Source organism: Kogia breviceps, chromosome 18 (assembly GCF_026419965.1).
Source record: "Kogia breviceps isolate mKogBre1 chromosome 18, mKogBre1 haplotype 1, whole genome shotgun sequence".
In the NCBI taxonomy this organism is placed as follows: domain Eukaryota; kingdom Metazoa; phylum Chordata; class Mammalia; order Artiodactyla; family Physeteridae; genus Kogia; species Kogia breviceps.
In genome coordinates, this window is record NC_081327.1 from 45,591,272 (window position 1) to 45,613,333 (window position 22,062).

Sequence of the window (22,062 nt, forward strand, 5' to 3'; positions counted from 1 at the left end):
GCCTTCTGTGATCTGGAGGCAAAGCAAGGATTTCTGACTACTGCTGATCGCTTCTGGAGCCCTGAGACTGGCCATTAGCAACCTGAAACCACAACTTTCACTGAGGATCCAAACCTCAGAGCACCTTTTATTGGCTTAGGACTACTAAACGGTCAAGGTGATGTTAGGGATGTGAAAAAGATGCTGCAAGTGCCCACAAGATCAGCTTTTGTGGCAAGCCAGGACCACCACTAATTCTCCACGATGACTTCTCCACAGGATTTGCTCAAGCACAAGCACAGTTATCAGATGTGCATTCTACACAGACTGCACCCGCTGAGAAGAACAAGTCATGGTCTGCAACGCAGACTTGTATACACCAAAGATCCCAGGTCGGCGTTCTGGTCCATGCTTAGCAAATCTTCCTGCTCTGGCCATCAGGACAGAGGGGACCGACAGCACCCAGATGAGCTGTCCCCACCCAGATCCACAGCGGCAGCTCGCACGTCTCCTGTGCTGCTTCGTGCCACACACAGGGTGACTGGCTTACACGCCTAACCTGCTCGGTCTCTCTCTGTTCCCTCTTCACCTCTACTCTGTCACTTTCACAAGGGCCGGAGGCTGGCCTGAACAATTCTAAGCAGAGAACAGGCCAGGGCTGCCACAAAGGCTCCTGAGCAAGTGATCAGCCACATCTAGATTGGCATAATGGTGTGCGAAAACGCTGGCCAAAAAAAAAGACAGAATTTGCAAAAGGTAAATTTCTGTGTATTCATGTCTAATCTTCAAAAGTTGTGTAAACAGTTTTTTTCTACCTTCCCCCATCATTTGCGCAATTTTTGTCAAGTCCAAACGTAATTTAAAATGAGGTAGGTAGTTTCTCTCTGCTCGCGCCTTCATCCTCGTGTTGGCTGTCGAGGCCTGTGCCGTGAAAGCACTAGCGCCCCGCGCGGGGGGAGCACCAGCGGCGGCCCCGGCGACCGCAGGGGCTTCTCAGTTGGCTATTTTCTCAATCTCGTCCAAGTCATCTGTGTCCAGTCTTTCTATTTTCTTCTCTGGGGGAAAGAAAAGAGAATTCAAAGAGAGACCAACATGGGCTTACAGAGACACACACTCAGGGAAGGGACAGCACAGCAGGGAGGGAGGAAACACAGGTCTCTGCTGCCTAGGGACGTGCTGTGCCTCTGGCCACAGGGATCCTTCACTGACCCCAAAGGCTTCCAGTGACTCAGCAAGGGACACGGACAGCAACAGCCAGAGCCCCAGGCCCCTCGGCCTGGCCAGGGGGGATTGTCATGCAAGTCCCTGAGCCCCGAGCTCTCCAGGTGTGCTCTCGGAGGACTTCCACATCGTAGGGAAGGATGGGAATGGGACAGGGACAAAGGCCTCTCTCGGGGCCACAGGAAGACCTACCCTCCACCCTCCCCTCCCCTCCTGGACTTGCCCCGTAAGGTAAGGGCCCAGCAGGGGACGCTCCCAGGGACTCACTGAAATGCTCCTGGATTCTGTTCAGGATGTTCATGCTGTGCTTGCTGTCCACCATGTTCACGGCCAGGCCCCTCTTGCCAAAGCGGCCGGTGCGCCCGATCCGGTGCAGGTAGGTCTCGTTGTCCGGGTTCCCATCCTTGTCCACGGGAAGGTCAAAGTTGATGACGACAGACACCTGTTCCACGTCGATACCTGCATGAAGGAGAGGTGGACAGGAGTAAGGATGGGAGACAAAAATCACTGCCGTCCACAGTCAGGCCTACACACACCAACCTCAGGTGGAAGGAACGGTCTGGGAGGGGCCAGCTCTGGGATTCAGACAACGGGGCAGGTAGCAGAACCCAGAGGGAGAAAACAGAACTGTGGCAGGTGCTGACCAAATTATGAAATCAGCCATCAGGCTCCAGAGAGCCTCTGCTGGATACCAGTATCTGGAGAAGCAGCTAAAGCCTCACTGGGGGCCCCAAGAAGAGCAGGCGCCGTTCTAAGCCACCAAGTCAGGACTCCTGGCTTCTGTGAAAGTTCTCCTCTGCTGAGGGAATCCAAACAGGCTCTGCTAGAAAACAGGTTCTCCCGCAAACCACCGGAGTGTCCTGCAGACGAGGATCTCTCTTGCTACCCCGAGCCTGCAGACCAGAACACAGTCTCTGCTCACCGCGGGCACACACGTTGGTGGTGACCAGAACCTTCTCTTTGCCCTCTCGGAAGCGCTCAATCACTGCAGCCCTCTGCTCCACCACCATCTCACCGCTCAGCAGAGCCACCTGGTGGCCTTCTTTTGAGAGCTCTGCTGCCAGCCAACTAGCTGTTTTACGGGTCTGGAGTGAAAAGAATTGTTTTAAGTGAAGATACCTGTAAAAAAAAAAAATGAAGACACCTGCAGAAAAGTGGCTTGTTGCCATTAATATATATGAAGGCTCTTCTGAGTTCTGTCAGCAGGTTAGGCTTAAAGTTTCTGAATATTTTTTAGCCATGTGATTTTTTTGGGATAAATTCCTTCAATGATCTTAGTGTTTATCTATAAAGACTGGTTTGAGCCAAAGGTCTTCATTCCTAAATACTCTATATTATTAAAACTTTAAAATTATTCCCTGGATGTTATTTGGAGGTTTTTTTCCCCAAGTTATCTCTAAGAAGTGGAACCAAAGGAGGTTTAGATCTTCAATCTTCCTCTTACAACTCATTACAACCTGTGAGAATATGTCCTGGGGCAGATGAAGGTGATCCACTTCCTCCCCAGCCACAGGGAGGGAACCTGGGCCCCCAGCACTAAGTGGGGCTGGCTGAGAGGGAGGGCGCAGGGCCACACCCTCCAGGGGAGCTCCTCCCCCGCAGGCCGCCTCCTGCTGCTGCTGCGGCTACTCACGTGGCAGAAGATCATGGCTTGAGCGATGGTGATGGCCCCGTAGATGTTACACAAGGCCTGGAACTTCTCATCTCTGCTATTGCACAGGACATAATACTGCTTGATGGTGTCCAGGGTCTCCTCCTCGCGCTTCAGTTTGATGATGTTTGGGTCTGGGACCACTTTCTGGGCAAATTTCCAGACAGAGTCTTCGAAGGTGGCAGAGAAAAGCAGCATCTGGCAGTTCCTGGGAAGCATCCTGCAAGGGAAGGCCCAGGTGTTCAACATGACCCCGACAGAGTGTTTCACTGGAAGGAACAGAAGCACAGCCTCCCCAGGCTTGGATGACCTGTGTCCCCAGGAAGGTGGCAAAGCAGGCAGGAGCACTGCAGGGAGGAGGGAGGAGCAGACGTGGGGGCAGGGACGGGTGGTGGTAGAGTCCCTAAGTCTCCTTCCTCAACCCAGGCTGGGGGTACGGTCAGTGCAACATGGAAATGGCCCACCAAACAAGTGTCTCTGAGAGCTGCAGAGTAAAGAACCTGGCAGGGGCAAGAAGAGGAGGGTCAAGTAAAAGGAGATAATGCTGCAGATCAGGAGGCCAAGAAGTTCCTCCTGGCTCACGAGTTCCTACCTCTGGATGCGGATGCTCTGATCTTGGTGGCCCTGAGTAGCTATCATCACGTCAGCCTCATCCAGAACAAACACCTTGATCTTCTTGGGGTCAATGAACTTGAGCTTGGAGCACCAGTCCAGAACGGTCCCAGGGGTGCCAATGACAATGTGCTCACTGATCTTCTGACCTCTTTCCACTGTGGAGACAAGATGTGTTCCGTGGGTACTTCTATGGCAAAGCCAGCTCTACTCTCTGAGCAATTCTAAAGCTATGATGTATTTTAAAGCAACTGTTTTGATGTTTGCATTAATATTTTAAGGAAAGGTTAGGATAGCACTACAGTATTTAATGGACAAACACACAGAGAACAGTAATGCTGAAAAGATTTGGTAAGAGTATAAACAAGGAGATGAAAATGGTATTCTTTTACATTCTCTATAATCATCAATCCTCTTTCAAGGATTTCTTATCTTTATTTCTTCTCTGTCAACATCATTCTCCCTTGCCTGGGTTTGCATTTCCTCACAAGTAGACTTTTTCAAAGTTCTCACTCCAGTATACTCTGCCTCTCAGTTCTCCCAGCATCTATGTCAAATGAGTCAGTTGCCTTTACATGCCCCTTTCCCAGGTCAGTAAATAAGATTCATTATGAAAGGTTTTGTTTTTTCCAAGAAAAAAACTGCCTCTCTTAAGAGTGCTTCCCCAGACTAGGCCTGGCATAGCATGGCACATTCTTGGCCCTGTGCAGCCTGAAATTGAGAATTTGGCTCATTTTGGGTTAGATGGTACTTACTGATTCAATTTTTAGTCCTTTAATTACAGTATAACCTTACGCAAATACATACCAGCTCCCAGAGAAGTCACAGCCAAGGGACTTCCCTGATGGTACAGTGGTTAAGATGCCACGCGCCCAATGCAGGGGACCCAGGTTCAGTCCCTGGTCAGGGAACTATATCCCACATGCATGCTGCAACTAAGAGTTCACATGACATAACTAAGGAGCCCATGTGCCGTAACTTAAGAATCAGTGCAACCAAATAAATAAATATTTTTTTAAAAGTCACAGAGAAAATTTTGCCTTAACATGCATGTTGAGTCAACTTAAAGCTAACAAATGCTCCTTTTTACTTCAGTTAACAAACCAATTACTGCCCTCCACAAACAAATACTCAGAATCCTCTGCCATTCTAACTCAAATTCAAACTGCAATATTTTAGATATCTTAAGACATCTAATCTAGACTTAGATTTTCCACTAAGTTTTATTGTCGTATTTACTTTTCTCTTCAGAACTGACATAAGAGGACTTCCCTGGTGGCGCAGTGGTTAAGAATCTGCCTGCCAGGGCTTCCCTGGTGGCGCAGTGGTTGAGAATCTGCCTGCCAATACAGGGGACACGGGTTCGTGCCCCGGTCTGGGAAGATCCCACATGTCTCCGAGCGGCTGGGCCCGTGAGCCATGACTGCTGAGCCTGCACGTCCGGAGCCTGTGCTCCGCAATGGGAGAGGCCACAACAGTGAGAGGCCCGCGTACCACAAAAAAAAAAAAAAAAAAAAAAGAATCTGCCTGCCAATGCAGGGGACATAGGTTTGAGCCCTGGTCTAGGAAGATCCCACATGCCGCGGAGCAACTAAGCCCATGCGCCACAACTACTGAGCCTGCGCTCTAGAGCCCACGAGCCACAACTACTGAAGCCCCCGTGCCTACAGCCTGTGCTCTACAATAACAGAAGCCGCTGCAATGAGAAGCCCACGCACTGCAACGAAGAGTAGCCGCCACTCGCCGCAACTAGAGAAAGCCTGTGCGCAGCAACGAAGACCCAATGCAGCCAAAAACAAATAAATAAATAAACAAACACATTTTTTTAAAAAAGAACTGACTTAAGTTGGCATTAGGACACATACACTGAGTGGACTTCTGCCAGTCATCAAGTCACAGGTTTGTGTTAAAGATCCATAGGACTCAACCAAGATTCCAATGAATTTATAATTACTTAAATATTGTTAGTTTGTTGTAAAACAAGCAAAAGTAGAAAGAATGGATAAAGAAAAAAGAATAATAAAAATATCTCCCAGGGTTACTTGCCATGAACATTCTAGAATACTTTTGCTCTTCCAGTGACATTAAAAATAATCAGGCTATTTTATAAGTAATTGGTCTGCTCAAAAAGTCAAATGTAATGTAGTGGAGAGGATGTGAGGTGACTATTCTAGATTGAAAGAAAGAGATATAACAGCCAAATGCAATGCATATACACTGACTCAGTCTTGGTTCAACAAAAAAGACATAAAGAGACACTTCTGGGACAAATTGGGGGAAATGAAATGGACTAGATGTTAGTTGTTAAACATGTGTTATTTTCTTGGTTGTGATAAGGATATTGTGGATATGCTTCAGAATGTTCTTACTATGAAATGCACACTAAAGTACTTAGGAATAAAGAGCCACAGTGTCTACAATTTACTTTCAAATGATTCACCAAAAAAAAAAAAAAAAAAAACAAAAAACGGACACATATACAGATAAAGCAAATAGCAAATATGGCAAAATGTTAACTTTTCGAATCTAGGTGGAAGGCACATGTGTTCATTGTATTATTTCAACTGCATACATTTTGAAATTTTTCAAAATAAAAAGTAATTAGCTTAATTAACAAGGATCACATATTCATACTCACATTTATTGCCACGAACAGCATAAGCTAGCTTCAGTTCAGGGTAAAATTTGCCCATCTGCTCAATCACTTTTCCCGTTTGAAGAGCGAGCTCATAAGTTGGGGAGAGGCACAGACACTGGTAGGGAAAGAATGCAGAGAGAGAATTCAAGACACTCACTATTATGCAACAGGGAATTACCATTAGAACTTAATGATTCCTCCCGCTGAGGCTGAAGCAAAGAATATATGAAGTGCACACCATTTGACTCTTTTTTTTTTTTTTTTTTTTGTGGTACGCGGGCCTCTCACTGTTGTGGCCTCTCCCGTTGCGGAGCACAGGCTCCAGACGTGCAGGCTCAGTGGCCATGGCTCACGGGCCCAGCCGCTCCGCGGCATGTGGGATCTTCCCGGATCGGAGCACAAACCCGTGTCCCCTGCATCGGCAGGCGGATTCCCAACCACTGCGCCACCAGGGAAGCCCCACCATTTGACTCTTTAAGCTGCAGAGTCATAAGCTATAATTCTCAGGGGTCAGAACTCTGGCTGGGTAAAGACACTTGAGAACAGCTGTTGGCCACTGGAGTACCAAAAGCCCCATGGGAGCAGGGATCTGAAATTCCAATTGGACATAAGCTTCCTTTTCTCTTACTCAGAAGTACCTAATGGATGATAGTTGTAGATTAAGGAGGTTTTTCTTGCAACTAAAGAAGCCAAACGGATCAGCAGTATCCCAGGACTGGCAAATCATCGAAAGGGCAACAGGATTTCTGTTATTACTGGAAGATCAACCATGTTGCTTGTGCTCAACTTACGGGGTTCTAGTTTATGTGAAAAGTAATACAAAGCTCGGCTTTTAATCCATCAAATGGCATTTCCCTTCCAGCTATGAGTTAGAAAACCCAAATTCACCACGCCCTTACCTGGGGGTATCTGTTTGCAGGTTCTACTTGGCTGAGCATGGCCAACACAAAGGCAGCTGTTTTACCAGTACCAGACTGAGACTGCGCTATTAAGTTCTGTGGGCTGCACAAGAAAACAAACTGTTTAGGAGTATAAATCTCATGCATTCTTTCAGTGAATAAAAATGAAGCATAAAGCTGAATTAAAGAATGAATATTCCAACTTAATTTACAGAAGGAGGCCTTGGATTCTGTAGTAAAGTTACATATGCTAGCTTCACAAATAGAAGATTTTATGGTGGGATTTGAAGAACTCCTTATCTTTTATCTCTTCTTGACATAGCAGTGAGTGATTCTTTTAAAACGTGAGTCAGCTCATGTCACTTTTCTGCTCAAAAACCTTCCAATCATTCCAGATTTCATTCACAGCAAAAGTTAAAATTCTTCTAATGCCCTACAAGGTTGCACCTGATGTGGCTCCCCACTAGCTGTTCTACCACCTCACCACTCCCCCTTCCTCCACTCCACCACAGTGGCCCCGGCGCTGCGCTGGAAACATGCCAGCCACACTCCTGTCTGAGGACTTCTGCACCGGCTATACAGTGCCTGGTACCACCGTCCCCAGATGATAACATGCCAACTCTCTCCTTCAAGTCTTTGCTCAGATATCACCTATTTAGTGAGATTCTACCCTAACTACTTGATTTAAAATTGCAACCTACTTTGAAGAGCCTTAAAAAAGATGTACTGGTAGATGGATACATGATAAAGCATAGTAAATAGTCACAGTAAAATGTCAGTGAAAGAATCTAGGAGGTGGGTATATAGGTGTTCACTATAAAATCCTTTCAACTTTTCCATAATAAAACGTTGAGAGTAAAACTGCAGTCAGGTCCTTGGTATTCCCAATCCCCCCATCATGCTCTATTTTTCTCCTTAGCACTTATCACCTTTTAAAAAAAGAACTTTATTGAGATACAATTCATATACCATACAATTCATCCATTTAAAGTATACAAGTCAATGCTTTCTGGTATATTACATTAATGATTTTTTTCAATTGTGGTAAAATAGATAACATAAAATTTGCCATTTTTAAGTGTACAATTCAGTGGCATTAATTATATTTACAATCTATCACCTTTTAACAGACTATATATTTGATTGATTGATTTTGCATTACACGGGCCTCTCACTGTTGTGGCCTCTCCCATTGCGGAGCACAGGCTCCGGATGCGCAGGCTCAGCGGCCATGGCTCACGGACCCAGCCGCTCTGCGGCATGTGGGATCTTCCCGGACCGGGGCACGAACCCGTGTCCCCTGCATCGGCAGGTGGACTCTCAACCACTGTGCCACCAGGGAAGCCCCCTTGATTTATTTTTAATAAAAATATATCATCTATACTCCAAACTAGAATGTAAGCTCCTTGTGAGCAAGAATTTTGGTCTGCTTTGTTCATTAATGTATCCAAGTGCCTAGAATAGTATCTGTTACAAACCAAGCCCTCAATAAATACATTAATGAAGAAAAAATACTAAAATTCTCTCAGATCTCTTCTAACATTGACAGTCTAACACTGAGCATCTATGAAAGCATCAAGATCCATAAATACAAGTGGCAAATGTGAAACAATCTAATAAACATTCAATTTATTCATTTTTAAGTATGCTCAAAAGACATTATCCATCTTGAAAAATACATTATGACACAGAACAAAAAAAAAAAACTTTGAGAAAATATAGACCTAAAGTATCTATTTTCAGAGAAATAGGGAAAGGGGGATTTAGGCTTATATGCAGTACAAATTTAGATAATCATATGTGATGTAGGGATCAGTTTTTATAAAAAGTTCCCCATGCTCTAGAACCTTGTTCCTCAAAATGTGGTCTGACACCAGCAGCACCAGCAACACCAGGAAGCTTATTAGAAATGGTGAACCTCAGTCCCCACCTCAGACTTACTGAAATCAGAATCTGCATTTTAATAAATTCCTATGAGATTCAAACGCCTATGAAAGAGTAAGAAGCACTGCACCAGAAAACGAACTTAGCAATTGTACTATTCTGGTCTCCTAGAACCCTGTTTGGTTTTTGTCTTCTACATTTGACACATATATTTTACTTATCCATATAATGAAATCATGGTGTATATAAATGTATTTACCAACATAGAAATATTATTATGTAATTATCATATCAAAAAAACATTTAAACATTTTATATGGTTCCTTTAAGAAAAAAGTATACATATGCAAGTTTACATAGAAAAACATCTAGAAGTCTCTACTTCAAATATTAATAGTGTAGGGGAGAGGGAGATTACAAATTATTTCTTTTTTCTTATTTTTCACTGTTTTCTAACTTTTCTAAAATGAGCATGTATTACTAGTATAGTTTTTTAAAATAATAAAAGTTAAAAAAAACCATGGGAGGTTAAAAACGGGATAGAGTTGCATCAGGACACATACGGCTCAGCAAGCATTAAAGGCAATGCATTCTCTTGTATCTTCGATGGTCGGTTGAAGCCCATGGCGTAGACTCCCTGGAGAAGCTGTGGTTTCCTAGAAAAACAGTTAAAGATGAAAGTCACAGTCTCTTTGGTTGAGGAAAGAAGCCAAATATCTAGCTAACAGTACTAGAATTGTGAACTTGACACAATGTATGAGTGCAGCTAAAGCTTTTACAAATTACCTAGAAATTTTACTTACTAGCCCAAAGCAGCTAAATTCTTTCATTAAACTTGTGTTAACTAAAAATGTTCTGTAGTGATGAAAAAATACTTGTAACAGGCCTAGGATTTCTATCTAAACACAAAGGGGAGAGACAGAAAGTAAATACTCACAGCCGAAGCTCCTCGAAGGACTTCACTGAGTAGAGCGGGGAGTTTGGATCCCGCTGCAGAACTTCCACTTGGTTGGTGTTATCAACAAGGTTGCTTCTGATCAGCTTGTTGAGTAAGGACTGGGCGGCTCTGTCCTCTGTCAGGAAAAAAAGAGCGTGAAGATTTTTAAAAGTCCATGAAATCCAGCGTGATCTCATCTGAATTAAGGTGCCACTGGTATTTTAAGCAATAACATGCATTTGTACTGGGACTCCTAATTCAAGGTATAGCTTAGTTTTGATTTATAAATGCAATTAAAATAGTTTTATTAAAGGGAAAAATTATGATACTCGTCGTATCATCTGTTGGGGCCTCACATTCTTCTCCAGAACTCTATTCCTAACAACTATCCTTTCTTGAGGTTACTGATTCCTCCTATCCAAACCCAAATATTTACTCCCCAAATTACACTCAATGTAAATTTAAAATTATGAGCTTAAGGGACTTCCCTGGTGGCGCAGTGGTTAAGAATCCACCTGCCAATGCAGGGGACACAGGTTCGATCCCTAGTCAGGGAAGATCCCACATGCCGTGGAGCAACTAAGCCCGTGCGCCACAACTACTGAGCCCATGTGCCACAACTACTGAAGCTTGTGTGCCTAGAGCCCATGCTCCGCGACAAGAGAAGCCACCACAATGAGAAGCCCACGCACCGCAACGAACAGTAGCCCCCACTCGCTGCAACTAGAGAAAGCCCACGCACAGCAACAAAGACCCAATGTAGCCAAAAATAAAGAAAGAAAATAATAAAATTATGAGCTGAAAAAACATCACAACAATGGAAAAAAAAAACAAATTAACAAAGTCTGTATCTTGATGTTGGATAAGCTGTTCATTAAATGTGTCAAAATACCAACAAATATAATTTTATTAGAAAATGGCGACACAAGTTAAAATTTCTTTTATAACGACCAATACAAGATAATCATTCAGGGAATATTTTCTGCTGCTTCTGAAGTTTACCAGTTGTTCAAAGTAAAATTTCTCTAAAATGTAAAGAATTAGAATCCCGTTACCAATGACTATGTTCATCTTTTATTAGCACTGTGACTCCCACTGAAGTCCAGCAAAGTAGGGTGTAAAAATGAAACCTCATAACATTCCATTCTCTTAGACTGTAGAACTTCATGTATACGTAACTCTAGGCTAGGTTACCTTTCTCTTCTTCATCTGCCTTCTCTGCATTAGCACTGGTCTTGACCACAGCACCTTTATCAGACACAAAGCGGCCGTCATTCAAAATCACATCCCATACCCAACAGCTGAGACAATTCAAATTCTATGAGACACTAGAAATGTAAAGGCCTGGGGAGCAAAAAAATAAATGAGGAAACCAAGCCACAGATAAAAACATTTTATTGTTCCTATATAAACAAAGGTATGAAAGCTGTCGCTTATATTTCAGTTCTTTCCAAGTCCTCTCACTTTACCTCAAAAACTAATATTAATCCCTAACAGCATCGATATTTCTCTCATGTTACAGAAAGATGGTTACAGCAATGACCAAAACCACCTTGATGCTCAACAGAGGAATATCTATATCTATGCAAATCATATTTCGTCAATATACATACACCATAGTGCCATTAAGACTCTTTGTATATAAATTGTTGATTAATAGACACATATATTCAATGTTGTAGTTCTATAAAAACATACAGAAAAATAATTCAGAGTGAGGTAAGTGTTACAATTTCTGCCCTATAATGTTAAATACATCAACAAAAATTCAATGGACATCTTAGGTTTTTGGTAGATACGATTACAGAATAATTACAATAGGTTAACCCTCAGGTTGTTCATACTTTGTCTATCTCATCTCAAATTGAGGAATATTTTAAAAAACAAATAATCATTGGCAGTATATTTTCATGTTTAGTAATACACTTTATAATTTATAAGCCAATTAGGCATCCTCATGCTTATATGAAGCAGAACACCAAACAATCCCGTTTGTTGATTCCCAAATCAAATGACTGCCAATATCTTCCAGCCCCCTGTGTGGTACACAATTTTTTTCCAGACCGTTGTTATGTTAAAACATTAATACTAAAGGAAATTATTTTTATTTTCAAACTAGCATTTAGTTACTCACCATTGGCATCTGGTTTGATTTTCTCTTCCTTAAGATGCAAGTTGCTCAACTAAATGGAGAACATGGTGGGGAGAGTGTCAGGAAAATCACTTAAAAGATTCTGCATCAATAGTGCCTCCCCCAGTGAAGCTGGGAAGAAATGAACCACTCTCATGACCTATTCGTTAGGACATATTCATTAGGTTGTTCTGCTGGGCTCCTTTTGTTTACTAAATGTTAGAGTGAGAATAAACAAAATATCCCACAAAACCAATTGAAAAAAACTGGTTACACAACAGCTCAAAATCCACACTTCCTAATTACAATCTTTAAAAAGAATTATAATTTGTGAGTTTGCTTAATGCCCGGATTACACAGATTCTCTCAACCTCTCAACAGAATTCCATTTGAGTTGTCACTCTCATTTTTCAAACAAGAGGAAATTTAGAGAGATACTGGAAAATGCAGTCATTCTTCAGAGAACACTGAGGCGGGAAGACTGCAATGCAAAGCATCTGCGGGTGGGAATCCGTCACGCTGCGGGCTGTGCTGGAACGACAGGGCCACAGCACGCCACTATGCATCCTCACACTCGGGCTGCCTTGTGCTAGATGGCTGGTATTTTAAATTGGGAACAGCCTAGAGCTTCATGGCACAGTATGTAGTCAAAATACCCAGCAGGATTGGGGCTTCCCTGGTGGCGCAGTGGTTGAGAATCCGCCTGCTGATGCAAGGGACACGGGTTCGTGCCCCGGTCCGGGAAGATCCCACATGCTGCGGAGCCGCTGGGCCCGTGGGCCATGGCCACTGAGCCTGCGCTCCGCAACGGGAGAGGCCACAACAGTGAGAGGCCCGTATACTGGGAAAAAAATAAAAAAATACCCAGCAGGATGAAGTGGGAATAGAAAGGAAGGGATAAAGGAAAGACATTTCAAAGAAAGATTTATTAGGACTTCGATCAAACACTGTAAGTTAGGGATATCCTGGAAGGACTTATCTCCCCTATTAGTATGAAAATTTGTCAATTATACCTCAATAAAGCCCCCCCCAAAAAAAGCAAGAAAGAAAGAAGAAAAGAACAGAACTTAAAGACAGGGTATATTTTTATTTTTAGTTGATCTTTGGATCTAGCCAAAGCAGGTGCTCTAATCATAAAATATTAAGTGGGGCTTAAGACATCACGTAGAGAAGGGAAAAAGAATGAAAATCACCACAATCAAATGGCTATTGCTTAAAGCACCACCTGCACAGGTTTTCTGTCTTGAGGTTCATTTCTGCTTTTCCTCTAAGTCCAAGAAGCGGGAAAGTGGAAGGAGGAATGAAAAAACTGTTTTAATGGGTGGTTAGCTGGGAACGGAGGAATCTCACTTCTATTGATGGAAACTGATAAGGGAGTTTCTGGTGTCTGTCTACCTCGCTGTTGGGGTGGATGGAGGAGGAAGCAGGGGGCGGGGGAACACACTGGAGAGACTGGCAAGACAGGGAATTGGCCAAAAAACAAAAAACAAAAAACAAAAGGGAAATCACTATGAAGCAGTAAAAATCCTTCATTAATTCTGAAGGACAGAGAGCACACTAACAGATAATGAAAGAGGCAACCTGCACCGTGTATGATATATAGTAGGCGTTCAATATATTCTAGTCTTCACTAAAGCACTCCTCTTCCACATCCTGCCAATGAACATGGTTTAAGCCTAATATTCAAGGCTGTTAAAAACACAGACAGACAGACTGGCTTACTGGCAATATTTACAAGAGCAGGGTTAATAGTACTCACTCCTAGGGTGATAACTGCTACCGAAAATAAATGATAGGGTTGAGGTATAAGTGAGTTAGAAATATCCTTTACTGTAATAATCAGTGATAAAAGGACAACCTATTCCTTTGTTGGTATATTGTTAAAATTGAAGCTAACAGAGTAAATAAACAGTTAAAATAAATAAAACGCAATGTACAGAAAAAGGTGATAGCAACAATGTAAATGAAACCAAGAAATGTTGTTTTGATTACAATGTATCTCAGAATTTTGGAGAGGTTCCAGCAGATTCTGAAAACATACTCTTCCCTCACTTTGCTGTAAGGATCTCAAAGCCTAAACAGCAAAAGCACCAGGACAGTGAAGTTCACATCACCTACTGCAGTGTCACTGAACTGAACGCTGAAACTTACGTTGAAAGTCCAGTTAGTTCCGATTCCTTCCTTTGCTCCATTTACTTGGACCGAAAAGGAGAAATCAATTTCTCTTGCAACTTCATTCAAAACTATTTTGCAGCGCTTCCCTGGTGGCGCAGTGGTTAAGAGTCCGCCTGTTGATACAGGGGACATGGGTTCGTGCCCCGGTCCGGGAAGATGCCACATGCCGCGGAGCGGCGGGGCTCGTGAACCATGGCCGCTGAGCCTGCGCGTCCGGAGCTTGTGCTCCGCAACGGGAGAGGCCACAACAGTGAGAGGCCCGCGTACCGCAAAAAAAACAAAAAACAAAACTATTTTGCAATCCAAAAAATTAACCAAAACGCAAAAAAGCCCAAACACCCATATGTACATTTTTTAATGCTTTTAGTTAATATTTTGGCTTTTAAGATGTGTTAAAATAATTGGAATCTATACAGTTACACATTGCATTTTATTCAAAAGCTACTTGAGAAAGGATTCTTGAGACAGAAGAAGGAAGATTTAATGGTAATTCAGTTATACTGAACAAGGAATGCCTTAGGCACAATGGTGAAATAGGAGACTTAGAGTCTTACTCATCAGAGTTTCCTACTCCCTTTGCCCTTCTCTAAACTGAAATTTCCTAAGGAACAAGGGGAACAAAGAGGAACCACAGGGGAATGAGGAAATAAACAAATAGTATCTAATATTTTCTTTTCTAAAATGAGTAAGAAATGGAGCTTGATGAATATTTAAAACACAGTAACCTTGCACTGCACATGTCAGAGTCACCTACATCACAGAATTCCTGTGGATATTCTCAGTGGGAGTTCCACAAGGCAGAAGGAAAGAGCTGTCTTTACTCATTTGTTCAGTTTTAGAATATTGGGATCTATTATAATTTACCTGTGCATGATTAAGTAAATTCACAAAACTTATCCAGGTTCAACTAATCTGTACAATATAGATAAGTAATTCAAAAGATTCCTGCAAAGAAAATGAATTATAGATAACAATAATAATAACAATCACTTATATAGCACTTATTTCAGGCATGTCCATAAATCAGTGAGGTAGGTACTATGATTATACCCATTTAACAGATGTGGAAATTGAGTAACAGAGAAGCTAAGCAATTTGCCCAAGGTTATAAGTGATGGGCCCAGAATACAAATCCAACTCTGTCTGGCTACAAAGTCTTAGATCTTAACTTCTACACAACAGTGCCTCTCATAGATGATACTAATCTCAAAAAAATAATAATAAACTTAAAGATGATACAATGATGCAGTCACTTTGGAAAACAGTATGGCAGTTCCTCAAAAGTTAAACACAGAGTTACTATATAATCCAGTGGTACCACTTAGAGAACTGAAAATGTCCACACAAAAACTTGTACATGATCAAGTACATATGAATGATCATAGCAACATTATTCATAATAGTCAAAAAGTAGAAACAATTCAAATGCCCATCAGTGGACATCAATGAATAGATAAATAAAATGTGGTATCTATACAATGGAATATCATTTGGCAATAAAAGTGAATGAAGTACTGATACGTGTCACCACATGGATGAACCATGAAAACACGCTAAGTGAAAGAAGCCTGCCACAAAAGAGCACATATTATATGATTCCATTTATAGGGAATGTCCTGAATAGGCATACCTAAGAGGACAGAAAATAGATTAGTGGTTACAAGGGGCTGGGCTGGGAGGTTGAGGAGAAATAGGGGTGACTGCCGACAGGTACAGGTTTCTCTCTGAGGTGATGAAAATGTTTTAAAATTGACTGTGGTAATGTTGATCTAATCTTCCTATTACATAAAAAAATTAACTCAAAATGGATCACAGACATAAATGTGACATTTGAAGCCATAAATCTTCTAGGTGAAAATACAGGTGAAAAGCTTTGAGGCCTTGAGTAAGGTATATTTCTTAGAGAGAACACAAAAAGAACTAATCATGAAAAAATTGACAAATTAGAATTAGCCAAAATTGAAAATGCCTCCTCTTCAAAAAAGTACTGTTAAGAAAATTAAAAGGCAAGTTCCAGTCAGGGAGAATATTTATGCAAACGACATATTTGATAAAGGACTTGTATCCAGAATACATAAAGAATTCTCCCAACTCAATAATAGGAAAACAATCATATTTTTTAAGTGGGCAAAAGATTTGAAAAGCCACTTCAAATAAGTTATACAGGTGGCAAATAAGCACATGAAAAGACTCTCAACATCATTTAGTCATTAGGGAAATGTAAATTAAAACCTCAGTGACATACCACTATACACCTATCAGAATGGAGGGAAAAAACTGGCCATGCTGTGCTGGTGAGGATGTGGAGCAACTAGAGCTCTTATACGTTGCTGGTGGTATTACAAAATGGTACGGCCACTTTGGAAAACAGTTTGGTTTGTAACTTATAAAGTTAAACATACACTTAACATGTAACCCAGCAAAACTCACTATTAGGTATTTACCCAAGAAAAATACAAACATAAGTCCATACAAAAATCTGTATCCTGATGTATATAATAGCTTTATTCATAAATGCCAAAAACTAGAAAATACACAAATGTTCATCAACAGAAGACTAAGCAAGCTGTGGTACACCCGTGCATGGAATACTACCCAACAATAAAAAAGAACAAACTGGGCTTCCCTGGTGGTGCAGTGGTTGAGAGTCCGCCTGCCAATGCAGGGGACACGGGTTCGTGCCCTGATCCGGGAAGATCCAATATGCCGCAGAGCGGCTGGTCCCGTGAGCCATGGCCGGTGAGCCTGCGCATCTGGAGCCTGTGCTCCGCAACGGGAGAAGCCACAACAGTGAGAGGCCCGCGTACCACAAAAAAAAAAAAAAAAAACAGAACAAACTACTGATCCATGCAACAACATGGGTGAATCCCAAACGCATTATGTTAAGTGAAAGCCAGATTTTTCAAAAGGTTACATATTATATAATTCCATTTATACCACATTTTGGAAAAGGTGGAACTAAAATGACACAAAACAAATCAGCAGCTGCCAGAGATGGGCGGGGAGAAGGAAGTGAATGCAAAAAGTTTGAGGGAACTTTCTGGAGTTGTAGAAACGTTCTATATATAGATTGTGATGGTAGCTACACAACTGTATGTCTTTGTCAAAATTCACAGAACTGTAGCACTAACAAGGGCGAATTTTACTTTATATAAACTATATCACAATAAACTTGACTTAAAAAAATTAAAAGGCAGTCCAAGAGATCCAACATTCAACTGATAAGAGTCTGGAAAGAGGAAATGAAGAAAAACTAAGGGGAAGAAATCAAAAATGAAATTTTTCAAGAAAATTTCTAATAACACAAGGTCAAGAGTTTTCCAGATTGAAGTTCCCACCCAGTGCCTAGTAAAATGAATGAAAATAGACCCGTATCAAGACACATCATCATGAATTTTCTGAATACTGGAGACAAATAGAAGATTCTTCAAGCTTAGAAAGGGAAAAAGAGGTGACATAGGGAATCAGAATGGTCTCTGACATCTCAACAACAAATACAGAAATCTAGAAGGCAATAGAACAATGTCTTTAAAATTTGGCAAGAAAATAATTTCCAACTAACAGTTCTACACCCAGCAATACTATTGTTCAAATGATAGGGCAAAATAAGCTAATTTCAGAAAGGCAGTATCTTAAAAAGCTTACTTCCCATACACCTTCAGGAAGCTGATAAACGGCTCCACCAAATCGAGAAAGATGAAGAGAGGGGATACAGAAAGGAAGGGATCCAATACAAGAGAAGAGGAGGAAGTCCCCAGATTGAGGGCAAAGGGAAATTTGCCTTGTTCCCCTCCAGCCCCCAAAATGAATTGGGGCCACTAGTACAGTTTGAAACAGGCTAAAAGACCTGGGAGAAATGGAAATTACAGAACACTTGATGTGTGGGAACATCCTGAGATAAACTTAGACAATTAGCAAAGAGCCTGGGGTTGAATTGGTGATAAACACAAAGAAAAAAAAGGCAGTTATAAATAAGGTAAAAGTTGTATAGGAAATAAAGGTATTCCTGAGTTACTAATAATATAAGCACAGAATACTGATCTAACTAAAATCACAATATAATGGAAAGATGGGGAATAGGAAGGTGTGCTTTTGTGGTGGGGAAAGGAAGATGGAGGAAAGTGTTAAAATCAATAAACACCTAAAACGGAAAATTCAAGAAATAGCAAAGCAAGCATGTTATTCAGGCAACAAGGAGGTCAGTATCGTAAATCAATGTCAAGAGAAATAACAGTTTTCTTTGGGGAGGAAGAAACTAGCGGGAACCACTTTCTAAAACTATTTGACTCTATGTGCATATGAAAATTTTTTATCAGTTATTAAAAATAAGACTAAGTCCTTGTTCTCGAGAAATTAATAGAAATAAGTACCAACAAAGCGGGTTCCAAGCACTAAGAGAACTCGAATATTTAGGCGGGAAAAATAAATTCTACATTGTAACGTTTAACCCATATCTTGCTTACTGTGTGTCAGGTCCAGAACAAAGTTAAGCGGATCAGGAGAGGATTTATTGACTGCCAAGCCTACAGAGTCAATCATTCATCATCACTGAGCAAGCTGAGGAAGCACACAAATATGAATGAATAAGCCATGGTTCCTGAGCGCAAGCAGCTCAGAAGTGGAAGGTGGAAAATGACACCTACATAGGTGAGCAACTATAGGTTGAGTCAGGGTCCTGACTCCAGGAAGACAGGCGGGCGCCTGGGCTCTTTAGCGATGGCAGCGCTCACCTGCGCTTACGTAACCTGTCGGGGGCTGGCGGGTGGGTAAACAAAGCCAGCTAAGGGTCCAGGCTCCATCCCTACGCGCACCCCATCCCGGCCCAGACCAACCGAGGAAGTGTCTTTTCCCAGGCATCTGATCCCGGCCAAAACGGCCCCCTGACCCTTTTACGGCTGAAGCCAACTCACCGACTCGGCCGCCGCTTCCTGCTCGTCCACCGCCAGGGCCCACGAGTCGGTGGCCATGGTTGCGGGCACGGCTGGGACGCAGGTACCGGCAAACTAGCCGGCTGGCGCGGCGCGATCCGCGATCTGGGTAGACTCCCGCCCCAGAGGGGGGAATTCTTTCGCTCAGGCCCTGGGGACCGGAAGCGGCGCGCCGCAGTGACGTCAGAGTCCGCGCCGGACCGGCCGCCCTTCAGCCGCTTTGGACTGGCGCTTTTGTCGCCTTCAGGCCCCCACCCCTTCATTGCTCTTGGTTTCTTATCCAACGTCCAGAACCTTTATACTACTAAGGTAGTATCTTAAAGTGCCTAAGCTCCTGTCAACCGGCTCTCCAACCAAAGAGCAAAACCACATTTTGCTCTCTTTTGCCACCGTGCTGGGAGAGATGGCCACATCCTCTCCCAGCACGGTGGCATAGAAGATGCTCATATAGATTGAATATACCAATACACAAAACCATTACGGATAGTGAGCAAGATGAATTTGAAACAGATTTTTTTTCCTTCGCTTTTCAGGTTGGTAATTCTAAATGTCCAGGTGTTGGCTAGGGTGTTGGGAATCAGCCCTCTCAAACACCGTTTGGTTAAAAATTTGTCCCACAGACTATGTGGCAACATCACTTACAGGAATTTGACCTTGAAAAATACTCAGAGTGGGTGTTAGGGAAATGTGTTCCAGGTAGAAAATCAAAGACAAAAAGCAAGCAGGTTTGTGGAACCAAACACAGTTTCTGGAATGATGACAAGAACCAGGGATGAAGTTGATAGGAGGTCCATGAAAAGGGCTGTGCAGAGCAGATTATGAGCAAATGAGTTCACTCGAGGGCTCGCCCCACTCTGGTGTGACTTTTAGAGTTAGCCTTGCCTGGCTAGAATCCCAGCTCTCTCATTTAAGGGTTCTGGACTGGGAGAATTGTGTGTGTGTGTGTGTGTGTGTGTGTGTGTGTGTGTGTGTGTGTGTGTGTGTGTGTGTGTGTGTGTGTGTGTGTGTGTGACAAATTAATTTCAAATAACAGTGGGTTCTATGGGGAATTTTACTTGTAGACTGTAAGTAAAAACGTTTGGGAAAGGGTAAAGCAGTTCCCGCAATCCTCTTCTTGCCATGATTCTTTTTCTCCCGCACTCTTTACAGGGTTAATTTGGGGGAGTTTTTTTGGACCCTACAGGTGAGGATGTGCAAGAAGAAAAAGGTAAATATGCATTATGGCAGGCCATGACCTACATCTCCTCATGTGAGAAGCAACCCTGGTACTGTCTTACCAAATTATATTGATCACAGGGCTAAAAGAGGTTAAGAACTTTTATGTTTAATGAGGTTAAAAATAAGCCATTAAAGGTGCAGAACTGTATACAATAGGATCCACTTGTGCAAACAAACAAACTCACATATATGCTTGTACATACTACAGAAAATGTATAAGATACACACAAAACTGGTATCAGTGGTTGCTTCTAGTGAGGGGCTCTAGAAGTCTGGGGTGGGAGACTTCCTTTTCATTGTGTACAGTTAATCCTTTGAAAATTTTTCCATGTGCGTGTTGTGTTTTCCTTTTAAAATTGTATTTCAGACACACAGGAAAGGGAATACTATAACACATCTAGATTTCCACCTCACGGCTTAAGAAATAAAACAATTAAGATTCAAATGAAGCCCCTGCGTTGCCATCCCAAGAGACAGTTCTCCTGAATTTTAGTGCTTATCTTTTCCATAATGCTTTTAGTATGTATAGCTTTTCCTATTTAAAAAGAAAAAAAAAAACTTAAAAAGCCCCAGGATTCCAGACTTTTCTATGTCCACCCCCAACACCTGCACAATGTGAGACACTGGTAAGAAGGAAACTAGTTCCCAAAGTGGGGCGTGGAGAGAGGAATCAAGGGAATAAGAGCATCTGGATTTGAATTATTCAGCCTACTGCATTTACTCCCACGCGACCTTAGGCAGCCTGTCTCCTCTGAAATCCTGGTAAGCACTCATTTCACGGTTCGAGGATTCAACGTCACAAGGTTAAGGGCCATCGGCCCAGTGCCTGGCCCTTGGCGAAGGCTTGATTAAATATACGCTGTTATTATTATTCCTGTCCCCCCATCCCGTCCCAGCCCGGGGTGGGGGCGGGGAAGAAGCCTAAACGTGGAAAAAAACGTCTTGTTTCTACCCTCAGAGATACTCACGTCGCCCATAGCCAGGGCGAGCGGAAAGCGCCCTACGGCGCGACCTCGGAACGGAATAGCAGCCCCGGCCATCGTCCCTCAGCATTGCGGTTCGCACCACCAACGGCCGCTCACAGCCCGAGCCTCATTGGCTGAGGCCTAGAAGCTAGTCCCGCCAGCCAATCAGAGAAGGGGGACTTTGGCGCATGCGCACCAAAGTACCTAGGTGCAAAGGGCTAGGTCTACAACAAGGGTAGCCTTTGGGTATTGTATCTTTCAACAGGGGTAGCCTTTGGGTATTGAGCTTTTTTTTTTTTTTCCCCCTCCCCCGCCTTGAGTTTTTTAAACCAAGTTGTTTTTTGCTGAATGTCAGGCTCCCGCCTTAGGTTGGAAGCTCCATAAGGACAGGGCACTGCTCTCCTTAATCTTGATCTCTAGGGTCTAGCGCATAATAGACGCTCACTTGGTGAATAAATAAATGAGGAATGCACATCCCCCCTCCCTGACCCCCAGATCAAACATTTTTAATTTACTTTTAATGAATATTTAATTCAATTTTATTTATTTAATTTTATTTTTAGGCTGTGCTGCACTGCAAGTGGGATCCCAGTTCGACCAGGGATCGAACCGCTGCCCCCCTGCATTGGAAGCGCGGAGTCTTAACCATTGGATCACCAGGCAAGTCCCTATTTTAAATTTATTTTTAATCTTTTTTTTTTTTTTTTTTGGCCAGGCTCTGCAGCATATGGGATCTTAGTTCCCTGAACCTGTTCTCCCTGCAGTGAAAGTGCAGAGTCTTAACCACTGTTCTGCCAAGGAAGTCCCTGTAGATCAAATTTTTT

The 22,062-nt window shown here is 42.6% G+C and overlaps 2 protein-coding genes across 8 annotated transcripts in view; one reads left to right on the forward strand and one right to left on the reverse strand.

Moving 5' to 3' along the window:
• AARS1 (alanyl-tRNA synthetase 1) overlaps positions 1-22,062 on the forward strand; it is a 57,771-nt gene that overhangs the window by 11,372 nt on the left and 24,337 nt on the right. The window contains exons 2-4 of one of the 5 annotated variants that reach the window (XM_067019558.1): positions 18,601-18,774; positions 20,205-20,262; positions 21,802-21,898. The gene's annotated coding sequence lies outside the window, so the exon portion shown is untranslated. Of the gene's footprint in view, positions 1-18,600; positions 18,775-19,268; positions 19,589-20,204; positions 20,263-20,915; positions 21,036-21,416; positions 21,517-21,801; positions 21,899-22,062 lie in introns of those variants that run through there. The other 4 variants (XM_067019560.1, XM_067019561.1, XM_067019557.1 and 1 more) reach the window with 4 other exon arrangements.
• LOC131745568 (ATP-dependent RNA helicase DDX19B) lies at positions 96-21,360 on the reverse strand. Of its 3 annotated transcripts, none has more exons than XM_059046089.2 (12): positions 21,242-21,360; positions 11,956-12,004; positions 11,016-11,069; positions 9,822-9,957; positions 9,448-9,540; positions 7,001-7,103; positions 6,102-6,216; positions 3,444-3,621; positions 2,834-3,071; positions 2,123-2,285; positions 1,468-1,659; positions 96-1,034 (listed from the first exon to the last, which is right to left on the reverse strand). In XM_059046089.2, the coding sequence occupies exons 1-12, from the start codon at positions 21,311-21,313 to the stop codon at positions 973-975; spliced, it is 1,455 nt and encodes a 484-aa protein (XP_058902072.1). In that variant the 5' UTR covers positions 21,314-21,360; the 3' UTR covers positions 96-972. The 3 variants fall into 3 exon arrangements, with proteins under 3 accessions (XP_058902072.1, XP_058902073.1, XP_066875664.1); XM_059046090.2 differs by lacking the exon at positions 21,242-21,360 and adding an exon at positions 19,038-19,333; XM_067019563.1 differs by lacking the exons at positions 11,016-11,069; positions 11,956-12,004; positions 21,242-21,360 and adding an exon at positions 19,038-19,431.